We start from the raw sequence: 23,903 nt of genomic DNA, 5'->3' as shown, positions 1-23,903 counted from the left end.
TTTAGTTTGAGCAAGGTTATACTTTTTTCAGTATATCGGCCAGTCAGAAATGTGCCCATGTGTGTTTTCACATGGGCATAAGGTTGTCCATCTTGATATTTGTATATCTCTTACATAGCCTACTACTTTGACCCATTTTTTACATTTGAACGAATTATGAAAAACACCATAAAACACTTTTCTTTTAGCCAGAAATGACTCATATACTTATTAAAAAATTCCAAAACCACCATTCAAAAATGTACTTTATTGATCATTCATTGAAAGCATTATGTTCTCCAGTGTTATATAATGTTGGACCATTATATCATGTGATTGTTAATACATTTTCTCCATCAACTAAAAGAGTAAAAACTTAAGAATAAAGTTTCTCTTCTCACTGAAAGCTTCATTGAGGATTAATGACCAATTTATGACTAGCCTAATTATGAGGAGCTATTGTGAAATGAACAGTATGTAACGGTTAATTGCATTGGTTACCAAATTGTCAGCCAATTGGAAAGGTAGATGGGCGGGATGTACAGGTGACCCCAGTATAGTATAGCCACGGGCTATCATGGCTATACCGGTGTTATGTTTCCCTTTCTCCATAACCCCAACCAGTCGTCCTTTGGGATGCTTAACCTTAAACTCCACCCGAAATTGGGTGGTTTCATACGGGCAATCTGGGCCCTTCATCAAAAAGGGGCCCTCAATGATGGGAGAGTTTTTTCTTCTTTTTTTCCACGCTCTCTTGATGTGGATAATTATTGTCACTTTTATGCAAAGAAAAAGTCTCATGATTGACTGGATCATTTCCCAGTTTGACGGCTCTGCAAGTGACAATTGGTTTAGCAGTTCAAAATGCACTGTGGTTAGTTTAGGCCTATATCAACTAGTGTGAGGGAAAATATCACTTTGCAGAAAATGGACAGCGCCAGCTCTAACCACAAGCCCAGTGTGGAAGGCAAAAGAAAGAAAAAAAGGAAGAGAAAGAAGCGGCTGCAATAAAAATAAAAAAGTCCCGTCAATAAAGTCTCATAAGGAGGCTTTTAGCGCTATCTTTCATGCCTCCAGTCCGAGTTTGTGAAGGAGCTGGTCTTTGAACACCTGATCTCTGACTTTGTAAAGAGAAACTCAAGAAAGAACCTCTAATAGTAAGAAGCATTATTCTTTCTGTGCATTAAGTAGTATAATCTGTTGACCAGATAATGTAATACACACGCATATACATATTGTGGATGAGTTTTTTTGATGATACTGCTCTAAGCCTATTTGTGGGAGTTGAGTTGTCATGTGCATTGTATGTTAGCTTTTGCAGTGAGAGAAGTTCCCTTACTCAATTAGTGCCCCTGATTTTGAAATTAGTGTACCTCACAATGGCATTGTTTTACACTTTTGCTACTTTGACTTGAGTAGAAATCTAGACAGGTTGATGAAGTGTTTCCAGAACCATCCTCTCTGGTGTATGCTGCTTTTACAGAAATGTACCTTTCTGTTAAATTCTAATGTCAGTTATTGAAATACTCTGGAAAGAAGGTCCAGTTCATGCTGTAAGTTATATTACTCCACAATTATAACTCTAGTGTAGATGACTGATCTCAAACTATCAAACTGTGGAGATGGTCGGTGTTAGCCACCAATCAAGGCTTTTCAAACTTTGGAAAAAAAGCTGATTCTGATTACACCAAACCTACAATTTATCAAATGCTGCGGAATAGACAACGTCCCCTGTTAGCAGCACTGTCCAGAGTGCTGATCCAAATGCTTTTCCCATCTGATTCACACCAACAGTTTATACAGTAAGTGTGATGGGGTTTGATTTCACTTATATGACAGAGAATGAAACCATTATCAATCCCTCCTCCACTATTTTTATTTAAAATTTCAATGGGGGGATGGGGGTGGGGGTAGGGGGTAGGGGTGGTGGTTGGTGGTGGTGGGGGGGTTAAGGAGCTTTCAACTGTATCTCATGGTCTTCATCAGCAGTTACTGAAATAAGCATGAAGTATAAAATTAAACACACATAAAAAAAACAAAAGCAAACAATAAACAATAACAAATAATGAAAATAATAACAATTAAAACAATAAAACAGTGAAAAATTATAACAATAAAAATGAACAAATTAAAATAATAATAAAATGGAATAAAAGAAAAAAGGTGTCTGATCATCTGCCAGCACAGCAGAATAAAGACACCACTGCAGTCCTCATTCTCCTGAAGAATCGCCTGACTCTGCCACCTCTCCTGTTGGTCTGCACTGTGATCTCTGAAAACCACAAATATGTACGTTAGCTTGTTTGATCAAAGCAATAAACGCAAGGAGATCATGAGGACTTTAAACATGTGACTAACCAGGCTCAGGCTCAGGCTCAGTCTCAGGCTCAGGTTCGGTCTCAGGCTCAGGCTCAGGCTCGGTCTCAGGCTCAGGCTCAGGTTCGGTGTCAGGCTCAGGTTCTGTCTCAGGCTCAGGCTTGGTCTCAGGCTCAGGCTGAGGCTCAGGCTTGTTATCTACCAGCTCTGCCAATATGTTTCCTGTACAGTTGACACTTTCATGTGTCTCTTCCTCCACACTAGCTGTCAGGTCTTTAATATTGTGGCTACTGTTGGTGTCCTCCCTGGAGAAAAACGAATGCTCCAGGACTTCTCGGGGGGCGATTCTGCAGTTTTTGTCCATCTCCAACATATAAGTAAGCAGATCTATGAAGTTCAGCAGCTCTTTCTTCTCAGCCTCATCCCTTAAAGGCATCATCTGGAACAACAAGAATTTAAAGTCAAAACAGGTCTAAAACATTATTGTATATAAATGAAGGTATCAATTTAAACTGAAGATATTGTCGTAAAATGTCAGTTAACTGTAACAACGGACTGATGAAAATAGATGACTTACGTTCTGCAAGACATCCAAAGAGCTGATATTGCACTGCCTGGTGTCTTTAAACTTGTGGCCTGTCTCAGCATAAAATTCTTCAGGAGTCTATAAAAAGACATATACATTAAATTACTAGATGGATGGATGGATGGATGGACGGATGGAAGGATAGATAGATAGATCGATAGATAGATAGATAGATAGATAGATACCTTTAGTATCCAGGTCTCATAAATGCCACTCCCCACGAGTTTAAAAAAGTCGGTGGTACACTGGCCAAAGTTGAGGAGGTAGTCTGGTGGCTGTCCCAGGGTGTCCACAAAGAATTTCATCTGGAGACAAACACACACACACACAGAGACATTGTAATTTGACTTAGGAGCTGACGTCTCATTTGTAAGCACACTTCACTGAGGACCTAATTGAGAATTTAGAAGTGGGTAAAGAGGATGCTTACCATGTCGTACTCATGGTGGCCGGGGAAAAGGGTGAAGCCCAGCGCAATGTCGGCAGCAATCAGGCCCAGCGACCACATGTCTATTGGCTCGGCAAACATCAATCCTAACATGATCTCTGGAGCTCTAAGCAAACAGGAAAAGACAATCAGTTCTACACTCTTTTTTTCTGGGTAACATCAGATTTAGCTCTTTCCCTGTCACCCAGTGCCTCACATTCACACAGTGTCACACAATCACATCTCACTGCCACATGACTCTCCAGTTACTGCACTTACCGGTACCATAACGACTGTACAATGGATCCTTGGGTGGCCTCGGAAACGGGGCGAGCCAGGCCGAAGTCGATCATCTTTACTTGGAGGGACTCCTGCCTCCGGTCCACGATCATAATGTTGTCTGGCTTTAAGTCAGCATGGATTATTTTTAGCTCCTCCAGGTGGAGCAGGGCTGTGGCTATCTGTCAACACACAATTATTTATTCTTGTTAGGTCAAGACAACACAGATATTGATTTAACATCAATTTTTAGACATGAAGTAAAATGGCTCTTAAATGAAGGATACTTTTAACATACCTGGTGAAGGATAGGGCGGACTTCACTGAGGGACAGAGAAAGGAAATTTCTCTGTTCCATATAATCAAACAAGCTGAGGTCCAGGAGCTCAAACTTGAGGCATATAAATTGCTCGTGTAGGAACAAGCCATCCCATTTAACAAAATTGCATTCGTCGTCATCTAGCGTTTGTAGCTGTCGGAGTATTTTGATCTGTGGAAGATTTTTTTGTTTACTATTTTTTGTTTACCTTAAAGACAAACTGAATGGTAATTGTTCACTGTGTAGAGATTTTAGGTGATGTGTGTTTAACTTCAGTTTTGATAAATAAAGTGTCTGTGCTTTACCTCCTCCAGCGCTTGTTCCAGTATACAAGGCTCATCTTTGGTGATCTTGACAGCCAACTTGTTGTCGGTTATAGTGTCGACACACTTGGCAACCTTTCCAAAGGTGCCTTCTCCCAGAAAGGCCTGAACCTCGTAACGTGAGGCAAGCAGGGTTCCTTCTGACATTGGGAAATTGTCTGTGGAAGAAGAGGAGATGGACACAGCATGATATCACATTCTCAGATAGAGCATGACACAATCAACAGTACACCAAGCAGCACATCTTTATGTGGCCAAAACACAGTTTTTCTCAGGCCTATTTGGGAAAAATCCATTCCCCCAAATAGTTTCAGGTTTATTTTACTTATAATTAGTCATGTTACTTCTTACTATAAATTTAAACAATCGACTTTTTTCAAATATAAAAACCATGATTTTAATCACCATATACTCAAATGTTACTGGTAACATACAGTTTTAGGGTTTTATTCTAACACTATTATATTTTTAAAACTAAAAAAATCATCCTTTGGACATTGATATATTTATTTTGTTCTGATAATAAAACAATATTTATTTGATATAGCTATTTATCAATATTGTTTAACCACATAACTTTGACATATATTCACATACATAGTTGAGTTTTTTTCAGTTTGTCAGTTGTTCAGAGTTTAAGACATATAACTTTTTTTTTTTTACCACTCAGCTTACCTGACATGTTGCTTGATGCCATGGACAATTTTTGAAGCAAATACAAACAAAAAGAACGAGTAGAACTAAAGAAACGTCTCTCTGAGTTGATTTTGCTGCACTTTCAGTTGATGTGATCCAAAGGACTGAGGTGTTCCGTTTTTTGTGGACCTATAGATCCTAGATCATTGTGAGGTCACATTCTGAGAACATACCTCTATGATGTCATGTAACCATGACGATCACGTCAATTAAAAATATATTTATGTATTTACAAATTGATATCATGTCTGACTATAAAACTCTATGGGTGGGATGGGTGGTGGAGTGGAGTGGAGTTTCTGACACAGCATCATTGGCTAACAATGAGTTCAGTTTATTTCAATCTTTACTGTCTCACATTGGAAATTAGTTTTGCAGCAAATAGACACATTAAACCAAACCATTCATCAATAATAAGAATTTAAAAAACAATTAGGCTATCACAAATAGTAACACATGATAGAAAAAACCCAGTGAGAACAATAGAATAAGAAAAAAATCAATCAAAAGAGTTTAAACAGCTTATTTAATGTTGCAATAGATTTTCACATGTTGTTCTGTTCACCACTCCTTCTGCACCACTGCCTTGAAAATATCCAGGTGATGATGCTGTTTTGCAGTTTCATGTTAACCTGATATCAGAGATCTTCAGCTGTCTTTTTCAACTCATTTAATGTCACTACACCCCCCCCCTCTCTCTGTGTGTGTTTCTCATGTTGTGGGGACTTCAGTCTATTTACAGTTACATGACATGACATGAGGGGACTCGCGGCCCTTTTTGGCGATTAAAAAAGCAAGTTCCCATAACATATGTCATACAACTATAATTTTTAAGGCAAATATTTGATTAAAAGGAGCAGTGTGTGACATTTACTGGCATTTAGCAGTAGCACTTTTAGTGTATTGTGTTGTTAAAATTGCAAAGAATAGCCCAATTTAAGTACTTAAATGGGGCGATAGCTGGCATTTAGAGACATCAAGTTTGATTTATACTGAACTAAATATACGTCCAAAGGACCCAAAACAAAGTTTTTGATTTCTCTCAATTTTTTTCCCCCTTCATTAACTGCAGGTAATATTTTTAGTTTGAGTCAAATGAATTGTGCATTGCACACTGCACACTGCTGAGTCAGAGCACATGTTAAGTCCGGTAGCTCCCTCTCGGCATGCTGGCCAGGCGCACCATTTGACATTGTGATATCGTTTACGTCCTGGGTGGATTTCGTCCAAAAATAAATATAAGTAGCAAAGTAGTTGCTGATAATTAATGTTTTAGTGTTTTGTGTTGTTAAAATTGCAAAGAATAGCCCAATTTAAGTACTTAAATGGGGCGATAGCTGGCAGTAACGTTAGCTGGCAGTAACGTTAGCTGGCTAGCTAGTTGGCAGTAGCAGCTAGCGAGCATTTACCGGAAACGTTATGACCGTAAATAATTTAATTTAATTGTGCTATGGATCCAATCATACAAGCACTGACTGTTTGTGGTAGAGCTGGAAATTCAAAAGCTTGCCTATCCTCCACACTGCATAGTAACCCTTTGTCACTTCTGCACGTGTTACAACAGCGTGGCTTCGTAGTAAAAGAGTGCGGGTACTAGACTGGCCTGCCTGCAGTTCAGACCTGTCTCTCATTGAAAATGTGTGGCGCATTATGAAGCGCAAAATAAGACAACGGAGACCCCGGACTGTTGAGCAACAGAAGTTGTACATCAAGCAAGAATGGGAAAGAATTCCACCTACAAAGCTTCAACAATTAGTGTCCTCAGTTCCCAAACGTTTATTGAGTGTTGTTAAAAGGAAAGGTGATGTAAAACAGTGGTAAACATGCCCCTGCCCCAGCTTTTTTGGAACGTGTTGCAGGCATCAAATTCAAAATGAGTGAATATTTGCAAAAAACCATGAAGTTTATCAGTGTGAACATTAAATATCTTGTCTTTATAGTGTATTCAATTGAATATAGGCTGAAAAGGATTTGCAAATTATTGTATTCTGCTTTTATTTATGTTTTACACAACGTCCCAACTTCATTGGAATTGGGGTTGTATGTAAATTAATTAACTGGTGTCAAGGCAAACAATTCAATTCTAACCCTAACCCTTACATCAGTTAAAAGTGAATAAATTAGGTTGGTTCAATTTCAATTTATTAGTTTGGTTCAATAACTAAAAGTTAAGAAAATAATTTGGATCAAGACAAAAAATTAAAGTTGAGTCAAGTGCAGTATTACTGTTTACATCAACATAAAATAATCAGGTCATATGAAGTAACTCAATTTAGATTCTGTGAAGTCAAATATTTTAGATGTGATATCTGGACATCATTTTTTTTAGTTTGAGCAAGGTTATACTTTTTTCAGTATATCGGCCAGTCAGAAATGTGCCCATGTGTGTTTTCACATGGGCATAAGGTTGTCCATCTTGATATTTGTATAACTCTTACATAGCCTACTACTTTGACCCATTTTTTTTTACATTTGAACGAATTATGAAAAACACCATAAAACACTTTTCTTTTAGCCAGAAATGACTCATATACTTATTAAAAAATTCCAAAACCACCATTCAAAAATGTACTTTATTGATCATTCATTGAAAGCATTATGTTCTCCAGTGTTATATAATGTTGGACCATTATATCATGTGATTGTTAATACATTTTCTCCATCAACTAATTTGGATTAGGATTAATGACCAATTTATGACTAGCCTAATTATGAGGAGCTATTGTGAAATGAACAGTATGTAACGGTTAATTGCATTGGTTACCAAATTGTCAGCCAATTGGAAAGGTAGATGGGCGGGATGTACAGGTGACCCCAGTATAGTATAGCCACGGGCTATCATGGCTATACCGGTGTTATGTTTCCCTTTCTCCATAACCCCAACCAGTCGTCCTTTGGGATGCTTAACCTTAAACTCCACCCGAAATTGGGTGGTTTCATACGGGCAATCTGGGCCCTTCATCAAAAAGGGGCCCTCAATGATGGGAGAGTTTTTTCTTCTTTTTTTCTCCACACTCTCTTGATGTGGATAATTATTGTCACTTTTATGCAAAGAAAAAGTCTCATGATTGACTGGATCATTTCCCAGTTTGACGGCTCTGCAAGTGACAATTGGTTTAGCAGTTCAAAATGCACTGTGGTTAGTTTAGGCCTATATCAACTAGTGTGAGGGAAAATATCACTTTGCAGAAAATGGACAGCGCCAGCTCTAACCACAAGCCCAGTGGGGAAGGCAAAAGAAAGAAAAAAAGGAAGAGAAAGAAGCGGCTGCAATAAAAAAAAAAGTCCTGTCAATAAAGTCTCATAAGGAGGCTTTTAGCGCTATCTTTCATGCCTCCAGTCCGAGTTTGTGAAGGAGCTGGTCTTTGAACACCTGATCTCTGACTTTGTAAAGAGAAACTCAAGAAAGAACCTCTAATAGTAAGAAGCATTATTCTTTCTGTGCATTTAGTAGTATAATCTGTTGACCAGATAATGTAATACACACGCATATACATATTGTGGATGAGTTTTTTTGATGATACTGCTCTAAGCCTATTTGTGGGAGTTGAGTTGTCATGTGCATTATATGTTGGCTTTTGCAGTGGGAATGCTCCTGATTTTGAAATTAGTGTACCTCATGATGGCATTGTTTTACACTTTTGCTACTTTGACTTGAGTAGAAATCTAGACAGGTTGATGAAGTGTTTCCAGAACCATCCTCTCTGGTGTATGCTGCTTTTTACAGAAATTTACCTTTCTGTTAAATTCTAATGTCAGTTATTAAAATACTCTGGAAGGAAGGTCCAGTTCATGCTTTAAGTTATATTACTCCACAATTATAACTCTAGTGTAGATGACTGATCTCAAACTATCAAACTGTGGAGATGGATTAATAGATGGTCGGTGTTAGCCACCAATCAAGGCTGTTCACACTTTGGGAAAAAAGCTGATTCTGATTACACCAAACCTACAATTTATCAAATGCTGCGGAATAGACAACGTCCCCTGTTAGCAGCACTGTCCAGAGTGCTGATCCCAATGCTTTTCCCATCTGATTCACACCAACAGTTTATACAGTAAGTGTGATGGGGTTTGATTTCACTTATATGACCGAGAATGAAACCATTATCAATCCCTCCTCCACTATTTTTATTTTAAATTTCAAGGGGGGGTGGGGGGTGGGGGTAGGGGTGGTGGGTGGTGGTGGTGGGGGGGTTAAGGAGCTTTCAACTGTATCTCATGGTCTTCATCAGCAGTTACTGAAATAAGCATAAAGTTTAAAATTAATCACACATAAAAAAAACCAAAAGCAAACAATAAACAATAACAAATAATGAAAATAATAACAATTAAAACAATAAAACAGTGAAAAATTATAACAATAAAAATGAACAAATTAAAATAATAATAAAATGGAATAAAAGAAAAAAGGTGTCTGATCATCTGCCAGCACAGCAGAATAAAGACACCACTGCAGTCCTCATTCTCCTGAAGAATCGCCTGACTCTGCCACCTCTCCTGTTGGTCTGCACTGTGATCTCTGAAAACCACAAATATGTACGTTAGCTTGTTTGATCAAAGCAATAAACTCAAGGAGATCATGAGGACTTTAAACATGTGACTAACCAGGCTCGGGCTCGGGCTCAGTCTCAGCCTCAGGCTCAGGCTCAGGTTCGGTCTCAGGCTCAGGCTCAGGCTCAGGTTCGGTGTCAGGCTCAGGTTCTGTCTCTTGCTCAGGCTCAGGCTTGGTCTCAGGCTCAGGCTGAGGCTCAGGCTTGTTATCCACCAGCTCTGCCAATATGTTTCCTGGACAGTTGACACTTTCATGTGTCTCTTCCTCCACACTAGCTGTCAGGTCTTCAATATTGTGGCTACTGTTGGTGTCCTCCCTGGAGAAAAACGAATGCTCCAGGACTTCTTGGGGGGCGATTCTGCAGTTTTTGTCCATCTCCAACATATAAGTAAGCAGATCTATGAAGTTCAGCAGCTCTTTCTTCTCAGCCTCATCCCTTAAAGGCATCATCTGGAACAACAAGAATTTAAAGTCAAAACAGGTCTAAAACATTATTGTATATAAATGAAGGTATCAATTTAAACTGAAGATATTGTCGTAAAATGTCAGTTAACTGTAACAACGGACTGATGAAAATAGATGACTTACGTTCTGCAAGACATCCAAAGAGCTGATATTGCACTGCCTGGTGTCTTTAAACTTGTGGCCTGTCTCAGCATAAAATTCTTCAGGAGTCTATAAAAAGACATATACATTAAATTACTAGATGGATGGATGGATGGATGGACGGATGGAAGGATAGATAGATAGATCGATAGATAGATAGATAGATAGATAGATACCTTTAGTATCCAGGTCTCATAAATGCCACTCCCCACGAGTTTAAAAAAGTCGGTGGTACACTGGCCAAAGTTGAGGAGGTAGTCTGGTGGCTGTCCCAGGGTGTCCACAAAGAATTTCATCTGGAGACAAACACACACACACAAAGACATTGTAATTTGACTTTGGAGCTGACGTCTCATTTGTAAGCACACTTCACTGAGGACCTAATTGAGAATTTAGAAGTGGGTAAAGAGGATGCTTACCATGTCGTACTCATGGTGGCCGGGGAAAAGGGTGAAGCCCAGCGCAATGTCGGCAGCAATCAGGCCCAGCGACCACATGTCTATTGGCTCGGCAAACATCAATCCTAACATGATCTCTGGAGCTCTAAGCAAAGAGGAAAACACAATCAGTTCTACACTCTTTTTTTCTGGGTAACATCAGATTTAGCTCTTTCCCTGTCACCCAGTGCCTCACATTCACACAGTGTCACCCAATCACATCTCACTGCCACATGACTCTCCAGTTACTGCACTTACCGGTACCATAACGACTGTACAATGGATCCTTGGGTGGCCTCGGAAACGGGGCGAGCCAGGCCGAAGTCGATCATCTTTACTTGGAGGGACTCCTGCCTACGGTCCACGATCATAATGTTGTCTGGCTTTAAGTCAGCATGGATTATTTTTAGCTCCTCCAGGTGGAGCAGGGCTGTGGCTATCTGTCAACACACAATTATTTATTCTTGTTAGGTCAAGACAAAACAGATATTGATTTAACATCAATTTTTAGATATGAAGTAAAATGGCTCTTAAATGAAGGATACTTTTAACATACCTGGTGAAGGATAGGGCGGACTTCACTGAGGGACAGAGAAAGGAAATTTCTCTGTTCCATATAATCAAACAAGCTGAGGTCCAGGAGCTCAAACTTGAGGCATATAAATTGCTCGTGTAGGAACAAGCCATCCCATTTAACAAAATTGCATTTGTCATCATCTAGCGTTTGTAGCTGTCGGAGTATTTTGATCTGTGGAAGATTTTTTTGTTTACTATTTTTTGTTCACCTTAAAGACAAACTGAATGGTAATTGTTCACTGTGTAGAGATTTTAGGTGATGTGTGTTTAACTTCAGTTTTGATAAATAAAGTGTCTGTGCTTTACCTCCTCCAGCGCTTGTTCCAGTATACAAGGCTCATCTTTGGTGATCTTGACAGCCAACTTGTTGTCGGTTATAGTGTCGACACACTTGGCAACCTTTCCAAAGGTGCCTTCTCCCAGAAAGGCCTGAACCTCGTAACGTGAGGCAAGCAGGGTTCCTTCTGACATTGGGAAATTGTCTGTGGAAGAAGAGGAGATGGACACAGCATGATATCACATTCTCAGATAGAGCATGACACAATCAACAGTACACCAAACAGCACATCTTTATGTGGCCAAAACACAGTTTTTCTCAGGCCTACTTGGGAAAAATCCATTCCAATCATTAGTTTCAGGTTTATTTTACTTATAATTAGTCATGTTACTTCTTACTATAAATTTTAACAATCGACTTTTTTCAAATATAAAAACCATGATTTTAATCACCATATACTCAAATGTTACTGGTAACATACAGTTTTAGGGTTTTATTCTAACACTATTATATTTTTAAAACTAAAAAAATCATCCTTTGGACATTGATATATTTATTTTGTTCTGATAATAAAACAATATTTATTTGATATAGCTATTTATCAATATTGTTTAACCACATAACTTTGACGTATATTCACATACATAGTTGAGTTTTTTTCAGTTTGTCAGTTGTTCAGAGTTTAAGACATATAACTTTTTTTTTTTACCACTCAGCTTACCTGACATGTTGCTTGATGCCATGGACAATTTTTGAAGCAAATACAAACAAAAAGAACGAGTAGAACTAAAGAAACGTCTCTCTGAGTTGATTTTGCTGCACTTTCAGTTGATGTGATCCAAAGGACTGAGGTGTTCCGTTTTTTGTGGACCTATAGATCCTAGATCATTGTGAGGTCACATTCTGAGAACATACCTCTATGATGTCATGTAACCATGACGATCACATGTCAATTAACAATATATTTATGTATTACAAATTGATATCATGTCTGACTATAAAACTCTATGGGTGGTATGGGTGGTGGAGTGGAGTGGACCACATGCATGTTGCAGACTGTAATGCTCTGCTAACAGAAGAAAAGACATCAACAATAAAGATCACTGAAAATAATTTGCTTTAGCTTTGAATTGAAACTATTCTGTGATCATTTTTGTTGTATAATTTTCAATATAATACATTCATTTACATTCTATCTAACTATCTATCTATCTATCTATCTATCTATCTATCATGATCGGGTGATTACAATTAATGCTGTATTAAAACATTGAAGGTAATAACAACATTGAATTAACTGAATTATGACTAGTTGTCTGTGGGACAATAGTTCACTACTGAAAATGAGAAATATAAGCCTACTTAATATTTAGGGGAACAGCTAAATCTTTGGTCACTAGGAGTCACATTTGGTCACCTCAAATTTATAAAAAAGAAAAAAAATATATAGAATAATAGCAGTAATTTATTTTGTTTCATTGTGACTATTGTGTTTGTTGTTTGATTGTAATACTTTGGTAGAAATATTACTGAGCAGGTAGGGCTTTAGTCCAAACTCCACATCAATAGGTGGCGGTAAAACACCTGAAAGCTGTTTGTAAACCGGAAATTAAACCCCCAAAAAAGAAAAGAAAAAAACTCGCAACCGGCATGTTTTCCGGTACTTCCGCCAAGCTTGTTAATGTGAGAGACTGATGTTTTGGGACTGTCTGTGAAGACTTTTCGGTAATTTCACGTATTTATTAGTGATAACTGTAGTTTAGTTTCCAGTCAAGGGTGCAGGATATGTAGCTACATTTGTTTTCCCGCTAAAATAAACAATAATTAAGGCTACATTTCAGCTAACGTTAGCATGCTCCAGTAGCAAAACAAAGGCTGCATCTTAAATAAGCTTCAGTCACCTACAGTTTATAAGGTAATCTGTTGAGTTCAGCTCTTAGAGATACTTTGTTAAAGTGCAAATTGTAAAATTAGAAATAATGAAGTTTCTCCAACGTTATTCTCGACATGCTGCTTATTGTCGCGAGGTTACAGTCTTGTCACGTTATTTTAAGGTTGGCTGTCTGCAACAGGTTTAAGTGTTGTATTAACTCACTTCACAAAACATCCATGCTGGTCTGTAAATTGTTTTAAATATTAATAATAATACTCCCACTCTCAGTTTTGGACCAGATTGATATTAAAGTCTTTTAAGCAAAATGTTAATATTATATCATCATCTGTCACTCAGGCACACAGAGTCTAAAGAAAGTCAACCTTCTCATCCCTCAAAATAAATCCACAACATTATCAGCAGCCATGGATTCACAAGGTAGGAGAGACACTTATAAATGAGTTACCAATAACTACACTCAGTTTCTAATAGTTATGTTTATTTTAATTTATGCTGATTTTAGGTATCTGAATTCCTAATCTGGAGAGAAAAAGTCAGATCAGTTTGCCCATATAGTGAAGTTCATTCCCACTTATATTATTATCAATCTTGATGTAAGTAGTGGTCAATTCTCGAAATAAATGAGAAGAACTTATGTAAAGTGTGTCTTAGGTCTTTTTCTTTACTAGAGATATTGACAAAAGTTCACTCGCTCCATTTGTGGTGACACTCTCCTGAATCGCCCCACAGCGAGCTCAGCGCCAGTCATATGTGAAGTCTGCGGGACATACTTTGAAACACGACGAGGGCTCTCCAGCCACGCTCGGCTCCATCTACGACAGCTCGGTGTGACCTTGTCGGAAAGCAGCGGAGCTCCCATAGAGCTCCTATACCAGCTTGTCCAGGAGAGAGACGGCTCCCTGCCTAACTTCAAAGCAGACTCCTCTGTACCTCTGACGCCTACCAAAAAAACATCCCAGCAGGAGTCCAGGTCTCCTTCAGTATCAGAAGGCAAGAGTTCCTCCTACAAAGCAGGAAGTAGAGTCATGACTTCCCCACAAAAGATGGATAATCAGGGATCTCCAGCCAGATTAAAAGAGTCAACGACCTCTCTCCTCCCCGCATCTCCACCTCCTCTTAGACTGGCTGAGGGCAGCAGCTCATCCTCATTAGAGCAACAAACCACAACCAAGCCACTGTGGGCGCCACTGGAAACTGATGCCCCCATCACTTTGGGTATGCCTGATTTCTGCATAGATATTTAAAAGAAGTGTTGATACTAACAAGGCTCTTAGTTGTGTGTACAGGACAAAACTTCAACGTACACGTACCTGGAATTATGTGAATCTGACGGTTTTAAACAATCTGTTTAAGGCAGGAATGTTGTTCTATATATAAGTTAGAAATATATAATGGAGCAGCGGTGTTGTTCCGTCATTAAGCCTGCAGCAGATGTAGACACATTGCCAATGTTGTGTTACACAGAATGTGTCTAATTCCAGAATACCGACATGGCATCTAAAATGACACACAGTATGTAGCTTTATGCCAGCTTTGTTAAATTTAGTGTAAAAAAAACCCCAAAAAGCAAAGCTCTGTAAAGAAAGGGTTAATGTAAGATGACAAAATAGTCTCCCTCTGACCTTTGTCTCCTTTCTTTGTTCTTGCAGCTTCAGACAACAGTGATGAGGTCCATGTTTGCCAGTTTTGCGGCAGCTGGTATGAAACACGCAAAGGCCTGTCCATTCATGCTCGGTTCCATCTGAGGCAGATTGGAATCCCTGACAGCGACATCAAGGGCAGCCCTATTGACTTTTTTTACCAGATCATGGAGGAGGAGGACCTCAAGCCCATCATCACTGAGCAACAGGAAACACTCCCCTCCAACAGCCCCCCTACTCCCTCCTCTAAACGGCCCTCTGATAAGTCTACTCCAACTGCGTCTCCTGTTAGCAAAAAACCTAAATCCTCAGAAGACTGCACCTGTATTTTGTGTGGGGAGCAGTTTGAAAACCGAAAAGGCCTGGCCTGCCACTCACGCTCTCACCTGCGTCAGATTGGGGTGGTGGACCTGCTGGGGAAAAGCTCTGCGACAGAGGCTGTTCAGGAGCTGGTTAGCAGGGGCATGTTAGAAGCCAGGCACCCCAAAAAAACCAGTACCATCAGCTCATCTCCATCTATAGACCAACCCCGCACCCCACTTCCCTCCACATCCTTCTCCCCAACCCCAGAAAAGGCTCTTCACACTTCAGCCAACCGGGCCCCTAAGGCTAAGAAAGGCTTTCGGCTAGCAGTGGACCCCCTTCATAGAAAGCCCAAGCCTGAACCTGTGGAGATCGAGTTGTCTGCACCAAAGGAGCCCAGCACCAGCAGCAGCAGCAGCAGCTCGCCCCCTCAGAAGTCACCTGTTGCAGTTGTTTCCTCAAAGTCTCTCAGTGCAGGTAAAACAGTGAGTCATTCATTACTGTAAAAGTTGGAAGATGCTAATGTTTGGTTACCTTATGATTACTTTTTTGCATTTATTCATTCATTTGTTTGTGTATGTACTCAAAAGTTACACCTCCACCATTCCTCAATGTCTCCAATAGACGCACAATCCCCACCAACAGTCCTTTGCGATTTCTGTGGTCAGCTGTTTGACACCCGTAAGGCCCTGTCATGCCACGCCCGTGCCCATCTGCGCCAGCTCGGCCTCACCTGGTCGATCAAGACGTCGCCGATTGACGTCCTCAAAGAGGTCATGATGCACGGGGAAGAGGGCAGGAAACACTCAGCACCAAGTGGGGCTTCAGGCAAAGCCACATGGAACCCTCAAGGCTCCAGAAGGTCCCTGGACAGCCTCCAGTCAGGGGAGCCACTCTCCAACAACTGCACTTCACCTCTAGATTATTCCATGAAAGAGAAATCATCTTCAGGCAAGAGGGGGGCGTCACACGCTGGTAAGACACTGATGCTGCTGTAAAGCATTGATTAGGCTGTTTGTGTCAGTTTTAAAAGATTGAAACTTGAGCTTAATGCATTTTTATATTTTGAACAAGAAAGCATTTGACTTCCTGCCAGAAGGAAAACCTTTTTAGCTATTGCTTCGTAATCTTGTTTAATCTAGAGGCTGATTCAGATGCAGTTTTGTTGGATGTCAAATGAGATGAAAGCACTAACCTCATTGAGACTTAGATAGATAGATAGATAGATAGATTGATAGATTGATTTTAAAAGGGTCAGTAGTCACCACATCAAGACAAACAAAGCCAGGATAAGGCAGTGGATTAGGCATGTTCTGTGGATGATGAAATACCACAAATATCATTTAGAACTCACTTAATTGATAATGAGTCAATGAAGTATTTTTGTGTCCATGTAGTTTGACAAATTTAAAGGGGTTACATTTTGGAAATAAACATGAATACCTACCACATTAGTGCAGAAATGGATTTCCGCTTTTAATCCATTTTGAGAGAATATATTAGAGGATTATGGCAAAAATGTCTAGTGGTGTAACCATTGAAATTTTGTACCAAATAATTCAACTTGCTTAAAAACACTAAAATCTCAATAAAACACCATATCAACTAGTTTGGCATGATCTTACATTATAACTTTTATATTAAATAAAGGGAATGGAATACAGTTGTTCTAAATATTACATTTCATCTGGAGAATCATGTCATTCAGTGTTTCCCACAGATCTGAAGGCAATGTGTGGTGGTAGGCCTGCGACCGACGGGGGGGTGGTTTCGGTAAACTGGCCGACCGGGGGGGGGGGGGGGGGGGGGGGACTGTGTGTGAGCTATGTGAGAGAGACGCGTGAGTGACAGAGAGCAGAGAAAGGAAATGCAGTTTAACGAATACGATGCGTATTTTTTAATTAGCGTTAAAAAAATAATTAATAACGAAACGCAATTATGTGGCGGCCGGTGTTGAATCTGTGGCGCACCGCCACGAATTAGTCTATGTGTGGGAAACACTGTCATTCTGTACACTTAAATACACTGTAGGTGGATAAAGTATTTAATAATTAGTATTTTGTGATTACATCATCAGGAGCATTTAGTCTTACTTTTGGTAAGAAGAAATGGTGCAAATGTCATTTCAAATGACTTACAACAACTAAAAATACAAAATGTATATTAAAATAACCTGATGCTACGTTTAAGACCATTTTTTAAGATATTTTTGAATTGCTTATCTTGCCAATCCTTATACATGTCTAATCTGTAATTGGTCAGATATTTGTCTAAACACATTTTGTCTTCTTTGTGTCAGACGCATCCTGTGAGCTTTGTGGGTTTGAGTTTGAGAACCGCAAAGCTCTGGCCAGTCACGCACGGGCCCACCTCCGACAGCTGGGCATGGTTGAATGGAAGGCAGACGGGTCGAGTTCACCCATCGAGCTCCTCAGTGAGCTGATCCGCAGGGACCCAGCCAAGGTGGCTGCAATAACCCGACGCTATCGCATGGGAGACCTGTATATTAAAAGGGTAGGCTGCGCTCTATTCGTGAGACTGACTTTTAATGAACTAGTGTTGTTTTAGTACTCTTTTTTTTTTTTTCTTACATTGAACTTTTACAAATACACCCAGTTCAGATTTGGACTAATTAAGTTAAGTAAGTCTTCTTCTTTTCTGTCCCAGAGACATGCTGGGTCGCCCTCTCTGCTCACAGACTCTGAATCTGTGCCTGGCAGCAGTCTGAAGCCTGAGCACAAAGGGAGTAGAGAGGACCATGCCGGCCCATCCAGACAATCACAAGACCACAAACGGATGGCAGCTCATGGCAACGCTGGTGTGCGCTCCCCAAGAGGTGAGAGATGAAGACACAGAAACATAGCTGGATGCAGATGGATAAATGTAGTGTTTTTTTTCTTCAGGTTACCATAATGCCTCTTTATGGTTTCAGGGGTCCATCCGACAAAACACTCAGTGCCTACAGGGGAAGATAATCAGGACTCCAACTCCCAGCAACCACCACGGTCCGGCAGTATCCCTGCTATGCTACCCAAGCCCCCACTGACCCCTCTGGTTAAACTGGTGGGCAAAATGTACTCCCTCAAGTGCAGGTTAGTCGACGTTTTATGACCGTTAGTGTGTTTATATTGTAACCACTGGAGGTACCACAAAATCCATTTCTATGCAGATTTCGTCTTTTTTGATCACATCTGTTTACATATTTCTTGAAACATCAGGCCTTATTTATTATTTCATAGCATAGTAGTCTCAAAATGTAGCAATCATGAAGTGAGAAGCCACACATTCATAAATGTAATACCAGCTGTTTTGCCTCGGCACCGGCAGCAGCTGATGCCTGAGTCATAATGTTTTTGAGTCCCAAAGAAGAGACAATCTTAAGGATTAAGAGGGAGGTTACTTCTATCCCTAAGCGTAGAAGTAGTTTTTACTTCATGTTTTTTTACTTAATGCAGCCCAGATCACAATCCTCTCTCTCTCTCTCTTTGTTGTTCTGTTAAGGTTCTGTGAAGAAGTGTTTCATGGACCTGTGTCTATTCAAGAGCAGTGGATCACACACCTGCAGAAACACATCCTCTCACTGGGCTACAAAGGCAAAGCCTCTCCCCCCGCTGCACCGGCTGTGGCAGCTCCTGCTCTCGTCCACCCAGTCGCTGTCTAGCTCACAAATCCTTTCAGAAATTCTCACAAAAGTCATCTCAGAGTCAAGAAGTCTCTTCTGTCTGTTTTGAGTTGATTTAATGTCCAAGAGAGGGCGATCATGAGCCATGTGAAGAAAGGAAGCAGTGTGAGGCCCTCTCAGGTAAAATCCACTATATTGATCTCAGTACTGGTGAACGGTTTTTGTGGAAAAAACATCCATCATTTTGTTGACCAGTACAGCGCTTTCCTTCCCATGCTCATACAGTACATTCCTTCCATGTTACACGTGATTAAACGTTTGTTATTAAGAAATGACATTTCCCGCACTGATGAAATGGACAAAATGAATTTCTGCTTTTGTTTTCAGCCTACTGAGTAATACACCAGACTATTCGCTGTGACACTTTTTCTTTCAGGCCAAATCTTATTTTATAAATTATTTTTAAAAGAGTTTTACTTTAAACATATGAGAATTACACACAGAATTTGTATCTAACCGCATCTTTTGTAGAAAAAGTTACAGTTTTGTAATGTACAATTCAACTTCTCTGACACAGTGACACTGTGTTTCTGGTATTGCTCTTTTCTTCAGGTATGACTGCTAATCATGTACTGTTTTTTATATATGTGCTCTTTTTACATTTTGTTTTTAACACTTATGTAAATTAAAGCCTTACTTATATATAGAAACCTATATGAAACATTTTTTTTAATAATGTACAAATATTATACAAATGTAAACTAAACCTGAAACTCCTTTTGTGCTTTAAAATGAAAAACATGTAAACAACCAGCAGCCATACTTTCTAGTTATTAGAACGATAATTTAAAATGCTAGTCTTGTTATAAAATGGTCATTTTTCATAGCATATGTTTTACAGTTACAATTTTACATTTATGTACATGGTTGTGTCAGCACATGAATGTAAGTGTTAGCATATTTACACTGATCAGCCACAATATTAAAACCACCTGACTAATATTATCTGAGTCCCCCTCGTGCAGCCAAAACTGCTCTGACCTGTGGAGACATAGACTCCACAAGACCTCTCTGAAGGTGTCCTCTGGTATCTGACACCAAGTTAGCAGAAGATCCTTTAATCCTGTAAGTTTTGAGGTGGGGCCTCCATGGATCTGATTTGTTTTTCCAGCACAAACCACAGACCACTTTTGGTAGGTACTCACCGCTGCATACCGGGAACACCCCACCAGATCTGCAGCTCTGGAGATGCTCTGACTCAGGCCTCTAGTCATCACAATTTGGCCCTTTTCAAAGTTGCTCAGATCCATGCGCTTGTTCATTTTTCCTGCTTCCAACACATCAACTTCAAGAGCTGACTGTTCTCCCGCTGCATAATATATCCCACCTCTTGTGGCTCAGGTGCCTTTGTGACATTGTGGCTGATTGATGTGTACAACATTCAGATGTTACATAATTAACCACTAATGAGAAAACACTGAAAGGGGATTTTTTTTATTGCATTTTCACTTTCTTTCTCATGTCAAAAAAAAAAAAGTCATTGTTGTGTCTCAGGCTCATTAAACATTACAAGCTTTCACACCAGCAAATATGACCCAATTTTTTGGAAAAACATGTAAATCGATTGTGAGGGCTTTGCTTTGTATCCATTGGTGGTATTTTCTTCACAAAATCTGTCTAACACACATATCTCGTTTTCAGTAATCTTTAAAAAATCGTTTGTGTACACGTTCCCAGAAACTTTAGACGTGTTGCTCCCTTCTTCACATATTGTACCTCCCCATTGTGTAAACAATCTCAGAGTCATACAGCTCAGTTACTCAGAGCATTGTCTTCAAAAATGTGGAAATCATGTGAGAGTAGCAGCATATTCATAAATTTGAAGTCGTTTTTTATGGTTTTCATGTTGTTCCTGTAAACCAATACGAGTGTGTGTTTCTGTTCTCGTCCATTTTCTAGAAATCATGTTAAGTGTGTATTTATGTTGGTGGATGTCTCCGAGCTGCCGTCCCGCGTGTCCATAATGTTCACAGTGCGGCTTATGATGTGATTTTCTCCACTTTCCAGAGCCATCACTGCGTTGACAGACGGTCATCAGTCTTGCTAAATCCTCCATCCTTTTATTGCTCTGAATTGTACTGACTCAGCATTAGGAAAAGAGGAAAGGTTTAAATTGGTCATGTGTGCACCCACCCATATAAAATAAACTGAGTTATTCTGTACCTGCAAAAAGGTCCTGGCTGGAAGATCAGTGACCACCTCCGATTCGCTTAATGTGATATACATATTTAACTTCCATGAAATGTGGGAAATTGATCTCGAAAAGACAAAATAATGATGTAGACAAAACACATCTCACAGGAGAGGCAGTGCAAGAGCTGGAGCTGAGAGGATCGTCTATTAAACGTTTCTATCCCTGTTTCTGCTCTGCCTCACCATTGAGTGAATATTGGTCTCCACTCTCGTCTGTCACTGTCTCCACTAGATATTCAGCAGTGGTCCCTCGAGACTCATTCTTTGCAATTTACTACCGGAGGCAGGAGGGAAGTGCTTCTGTCTGCTTTCAGTCACTGATGGATAAATCTGATGTCTGCTCCTCTGCTGGTATGCCAACTCGAAGGCATTTACAGAGTGATCGAGAGATCCAACCTGACAGGATCTGACCAAGCTCACAGCATTCAACACCTGATAGTTCAAACACAGACACAATGGATTCAAAGCAGCTCTTTCAAAGCTCTCATTGAAGTGAAAGTCCAAATTAGGACCACATCTGTCTTCCAGGGCTGTGGGAACATCTGGCATAATAATTTTGGGTTTCTGATTGTGGTTCATGGGTTTCAAAACCGACGCGGATTTGCTGTATTATGGCTCCACTTTGCAAGGAAGCTGGACAGTCTTCAGCAATTCTTCAATCTTTTTCTGGGAACTCTGTACAAAAACTGCAGGCTAATATTATTGATGTCTCCATTAATGATGATATAATTAACGTTACTTTTCTGATTTCAAGGGAATTGATCAGTCATTGCATTTTAATTTTCAATGGTTCCAACTCTGCATGGTTTAGATATTTTCCCTCAAGGAGCCCTTTTAAATGTATCAGTTCACCTTAAAATGGCCTTATTTGTTCAATCAAGCTGAAAATGTGGCTTAAATGTTTTTTTGGTATATTCAAAAATTTGTGCTGCGATAAGCCAAAAATGTCAAAATATGGAAAATGTCTATCTGATGGATTTGCTGAAGACAAAAAAATGAGCTCTGCTGCATGGTCAAAGGGGGCCATGGCAGCAAGCTTTAGGGGATGCTGTTGTAGCCCATTGTTTTGGTTTCACGCCCTGTACATTTACTTTATTTTTAATCTCAACAGCTCTAATCAACCCTGTTTTCAGCAGCATGAAGAAGCTGAATTGAAACGACCTGTATGATATGCTGATTGCATCCTTATTAGGACCAGGACAGAGGAGAGGAGAAGAGAACAGTAGGAGAGAGCAGAGGAGAGGAGGATGACAGATGAGACATTAATTGGAGAGGTGAAGAGGAGAGTATCAGATAAGTAAACACAGTGTGACACAGTTCAAAATGAGCCAATTGTCACACAATAGAAGCAGGAAAAATTAGGTGGGCGTCGGTCAATTTTCTAAACAATCAATCAATGCTATCAATCAGTGCTTCATCAATGTCAAGGCTCTTATTTATTTATTTTAGGCTGCTGAAGTGAAAAATAACAAATTTGAATAAGAACTCAGATTGCATTTATTTTGTTTATTTTGATAACATGTTGTGAAAGCCAACTTGAAAGTGGTGCAATTATTGCATGGGCTGGGCTGGACCCAGGTCACGGCTTGGCACATGAGATTAACAATTACAACACATCATACACGTTCTTCAGTATAACTTTTAGCCTCTAAAAATATCCTGTGAAAGAATGAAAACACTCACACTAACACAGAATAAATGCAATCTCCAGATGAACTAGTGTGCCTATAAATATAATAAGTTACCACTCATAGTATACAGCTGTCTGGAACAGATTAGTCCATCACACCACCATTCAAAACAAGTGTAATCCTGCACTCTGACCACAAAGCACCACAGTTCTTTGATCAAAATGTACCTACTTAAATGAAAAATGGCTGCAGTGTGTTTGTACATTAAACAGATGGTTTGTGGACCTCACACCAGCTGCAGGTCTGCTGATATCTGGAAACACATGGTAAGCCTTGGCTATTAGAATACATCCAGTCATTCTTCACTTGAAAGAAAGGTAGAGGTAGTTTATGTCTGTTGGTTTGTTATTTGGGAGAAAGCGAGGGAGGGGGATAAAGAGGGAACATGGCTCTCTTTCCCTCCTACAGTTTGTCTATGACTCAGTGTCTAGAATTAGTCTCCTGCATCTTCAGAATGATTTATTGTACGTTTTTCGGGGCTTGGCACAGGACAGAGTTTTGTCACACAACTTGCGGCTTCGCAGTCATTCCTTAGAAAGGACAGATTCCTCTAAACTGTGTAACACTGACTCTCCATCTCTGTTATCTAATTTGTTTATACTTTTGTAGTTTAATATTTCTAGGATAGAAACTAGCATAGATCATACACCGGGGTGACTTTTGTCAGCACAGATATATGCAAACTGTATGCAATTATAACTGCATATGTGCATTATTATTATTATTGACAGAAATAAGCACCTCCTTGCAATTTGGCAAGTAAAGCCATCAGTTCTCCTGACTCAGCATTTTATTGTGCTGTCACCTTCAGGCGGTGAGGTCATGGTTAGGTCATAAGCGTGATCTTTTTTTGTCGCTCCTTTTGCAGCGTTCATACTCTACTGACACTTGACACTTGGCCATGCTGCTGGCGTCATCATGCATCATCATGCCAGCATTCCTGAGACTGCTCAGATGACCTCACATAACTCACAGGTAACTCCAGATCCCAGATCAGTCAAACAGAATCTGAAATCTATTTGTCCTAAACAAGTAATCACAACGATAGTCTTTATTCCAGTGATTTTCTGTGGAACAATTATGCGACTTACTGCCAAGATGCTTTTTGGGATTTTAGCCCAGGC

At 39.8% G+C, this 23,903-nt stretch overlaps 1 protein-coding gene across 1 annotated transcript; it reads left to right on the top strand.

Moving 5' to 3' along the window:
- Positions 1-13,026: 13,026 nt before the first annotated feature.
- On the top strand, positions 13,027-18,891 carry wiza (WIZ zinc finger a). The gene is made up of 8 exons (XM_053327143.1): positions 13,027-13,059; positions 13,954-14,485; positions 14,920-15,690; positions 15,838-16,188; positions 17,513-17,727; positions 17,881-18,049; positions 18,146-18,305; positions 18,715-18,891. Exons 1-8 carry the CDS (start codon positions 13,027-13,029, stop codon positions 18,872-18,874), a joined length of 2,391 nt encoding a protein of 796 aa, XP_053183118.1. The 3' UTR covers positions 18,875-18,891.
- Positions 18,892-23,903: the final 5,012 nt, after the last annotated feature.

This window comes from Scomber japonicus, chromosome 2, assembly GCF_027409825.1.
Source record: "Scomber japonicus isolate fScoJap1 chromosome 2, fScoJap1.pri, whole genome shotgun sequence".
Classification (NCBI taxonomy): Eukaryota; Metazoa; Chordata; class Actinopteri; order Scombriformes; family Scombridae; genus Scomber; species Scomber japonicus.
The sequence above is the reverse complement of the archived record's forward strand: the minus strand, read 5'-3'. Positions and strand labels throughout refer to the sequence as shown.

What these genes read in the sequence shown, in the direction of transcription:
- wiza (XM_053327143.1), top strand. Translation starts at nt 13,027, where the DNA reads ATGTTTTCCGGTACTTCCGCCAAGCTTGTTAAT. An exon ending in CTTCCGCCAAGCTTGTTAAT is followed by an intron (nt 13,060 to 13,953) that starts GTGAGAGACTGA and finishes TATTGACAAAAG; the next exon opens with TTCACTCGCTCCATTTGTGG. An exon ending in TGGTGTGCGCTCCCCAAGAG is followed by an intron (nt 18,050 to 18,145) that starts GTGAGAGATGAA and finishes TTATGGTTTCAG; the next exon opens with GGGTCCATCCGACAAAACAC.